The sequence below is a fragment of the Opisthorchis viverrini genome (assembly GCF_000715545.1).
Source record: "Opisthorchis viverrini unplaced genomic scaffold opera_v5_649, whole genome shotgun sequence".
In the NCBI taxonomy this organism is placed as follows: Eukaryota; Metazoa; Platyhelminthes; class Trematoda; order Opisthorchiida; family Opisthorchiidae; genus Opisthorchis; species Opisthorchis viverrini.
This window is the reverse complement of record NW_008752295.1, coordinates 41,382-44,561: the sequence shown is the minus strand read 5'-3', so window position 1 is coordinate 44,561 and position 3,180 is coordinate 41,382. Positions and strand designations below refer to the sequence as shown.

General features: G+C 44.6%; 1 protein-coding gene across 1 annotated transcript in view; it reads left to right on the top strand.

Annotated features, from left to right (window-relative positions):
* Nucleotides 1-2,773, top strand: part of T265_11885 (hypothetical protein) — a gene marked incomplete at both ends in the record, with an annotated part of 10,808 nt that extends 8,035 nt beyond the window's left edge. The window contains 2 exons of the mRNA XM_009178699.1: nucleotides 1,295-1,501; nucleotides 2,594-2,773. Coding sequence (XP_009176963.1) covers nucleotides 1,295-1,501; nucleotides 2,594-2,773 — 387 coding nt within the window. The remainder of the gene's footprint in view (nucleotides 1-1,294; nucleotides 1,502-2,593) is intronic.
* Nucleotides 2,774-3,180: the final 407 nt, after the last annotated feature.

Here is a 3,180-nt window from a genome sequence, read left to right as displayed (position 1 = left end):
TGCTGCGCTTGGCTTGCTCAGTAGTGAGGACGGCAGGGCAATGAAATTGAGATTATGGAGAAGACATCAAAAGCCCACTGTTCAAGAAGAAGCTGGTCGATAACTAATGCAAGACTTCGGCAGCAGCTGTATCAAAGAGTCAGTGATCTTTGGCACAAAGTTACTGGATGATCGCTCCGCTTCAGCATCCTCTGCCGGTGCCAAGCCCATATTCCACTACCCAAAGACAATAAATATGCCAGGAGGTGAGGAACGCAGGATCCTTCAACCAAATCACCAGTTGTACTTCCGTAAAACACTGCATCTGAAGGGGCAATTTCTTTCCCCAAAAGTTTAATATCAACTCTAGCAAGTCTAATTACAGTGCCATTACAAACAGGGTTTGCATCACGTGATTGGAAGATGGACAGCATCGAAACGCTCTGGTAACATCCGGCAGAAAGGCCAGTGGTCCCAAAGTCCTTTTCGTGGGTTACACCAAGCAGGAAAAAGTGTTCTTGTACTTCCCTTCCTTCACCAGTGGCCGCTCGAATGTACCGGAAAATTGGGCACCCACCGGTAGATGCCACTGTCCCCGGTAATGCCATCTTTCAGGATTTTAGCATTTGGTCTAGCTGAACAATTTACACCGACCGCAGTGCTTAGGAATACGTCTTCGCACCTGTCCCAGTAAACTTAATTGACAACTTAACACAAGGACGAGGCTTCCAAGCGAGTGACGTCGTTCATTTAAACTCGGCATGTCGCGGGACACAGTGAAAGGAAGAAGGCCTTCGCTGTGGAGTTATTTATTGGAAAATGCCAACCGATCAGTTACAGACTATTGGACTGGGAATTATTGGAAAGGGAAGCAAAACTCTCATATGCAACTTATTTAAAAAAAAACTAATCATCCATCTTCTCTTGAACGCGTCTTCCTGAACTTTCTTGGATGTTCGTCGACTGTTGCTCAAGTCCAAGCAAACGCGACGAAGCAACTCCACAAATTCCACAATAGATCTCCATTTCAAGAAGAAAACATACTACTCGCATGCCTCCTCATCAGTAGTATCATCGTTACAACAGTAATGTGTCCAGTCATGTCTAACATCCACGTTAGCGGAGCGCTCACGTTTTATCGATTCCAATGCTTGTTTTCGCTGAAAACCTGAAATAGGCTGCAGCCGATTTGAATACCATCCATTAGGTGAGCCAAGTACTCCAACTGCTAATCAATTACGATCAAATAATGCATTTTCCGTGAGGTGGCATGCCTGGGTGATGAATATATACCACCCACCTTGGGATCGGACAGATTCGTACAAATCTGCGAGCGGTGAACCTCATCACTCGCTCGGCGACCATAGTTCATCGCATAAAACCGTTCAGCCACAATATCCTTTCGGTGCCTAGCTGCCATGCAACCAGAGGGAAGCACAAGGGCTGGGATCCTGCCAGATTGCCTGAGCCTAGACAGGAGGAGCCGAGACGCAGAGGTCGGGTACAGACCACGGAGCTCCCAGTCAGTGAATTCGCGCTATAACCACTGAGCCATCCCACGTCACATTGAGCTCTCCTCGCACCCTATTTCATCACATCCCTGGATCTTGAGGCGGTTATTCCCCTTCTCGAACTCTCAGCCTTTGGTGAGCCTCTTTGTGGCCTCTCGTTCAATGTCTGCCTACCTCTTGGCCCCAGTAGCAGGAAATATTTAGCCGCGACATACTCAGGGACTGGTGACTCAGATATCCGAGCTAAGCTGACTCTTTACTTGGTAGAAGAAGAACGCTTGTGTAGAAGGACACGAATGACCCCCTTTTTATCGTCAAACCGGTGTGTCTTCATCTAATCTCCGATCTGTCTGATTTCTTCAGACGAAATAAGACTGTATATAGAGACAGTCTATCGATGGTCTACCGCTTCTCTGATGTTTTTTTCCGAGGCGTCCAGATGGCCATCCATGGGACTCTCGGGATAGGTTGCAATGGAAATCGATACGGGGTCTCGCACGCCGTCTCCCGTCCACGCATTCGCTTCCCAACCGCTAGCTCTGGTGCGGCGGATTTCACATAGCTGAGCTGTGATACATCACGTATTTCATATATTCATATGTGGTATGTATGTATGTATGTATGTTTGTATGTATGTATGTATGTATGTATGTTTGTATGTATGTATGTATGTATGTATGTTTGTATGTATGTATGTATGTATGTATGTTTGTATGTATGTATGTATGTATGTATGTTTGTATGTATGTATGTATGTATGTATGTTTGTATGTATGTATGTATGTATGTATGTTTGTATGTATGTATGTATGTATGTATGTTTGTATGTATGTATGTATGTATGTATGTATATGATGCATAATATAATGACACCATACTACTACTAATAATAATGTGTAGAGTACAATGTATAACATGACAGTATATAACACACATACTATGATAAAATAAATTGTATATGTATATTAATATAATGACCGGGAGGTCCTTGGTTCGAACCCGACTTATGCCTCTCCACCTCTCCTGTCTCAGGCAACCCAGTATATAACACACATACTATGATAAAATAAATTGTATATGTATATTAATATAATGACCGGGAGGTCCTTGGTTCGAACCCGACTTATGCCTCTCCACCTCTCCTGTCTAGGCTCAGGCAACCTGGCAGTATCCCAACCCTCGTGCTTCCTCCAGATGACATTGTAGCTAGGCACCGAAAAGGTATTGCAGCTGAACGATTTATTATATTTCTTTTATTTCACCGATCAGTGATTGAAGGATGAGTGGCAGTGTTTCCTGTCTAAGTGGGACTTAATCACACTACTGATCTGCCGCCCGGGGCCGAACGGTTAAGTGTTCAAGCTACTAGCCAGGAGGTCACGAGTCCGAGACTCTTAGGAGTTTCGTGAGATGCGCACTGCTGATGATTCCCAGCCTGGATGAGACAGCTGCGCAGTTCATGACAGACTTCGTTCAATGGACAAAATCTCCATTACAAGTTCCAAAGTTTCTCCATACCACCAACTGGTGTTTTCTGTCTTCATGAAGGATGTATCAAAATTCCGGGGAAAAAAATCAAGTTATTTGGTTCCCAAGAAAAGATCTGCGAACGAACGATGCTGCAAATTCGTCAGGGTCTTGTTTCACGACAGCCTCGGTGTTATGAGGTGGGTTTTACGTCTGTACACAT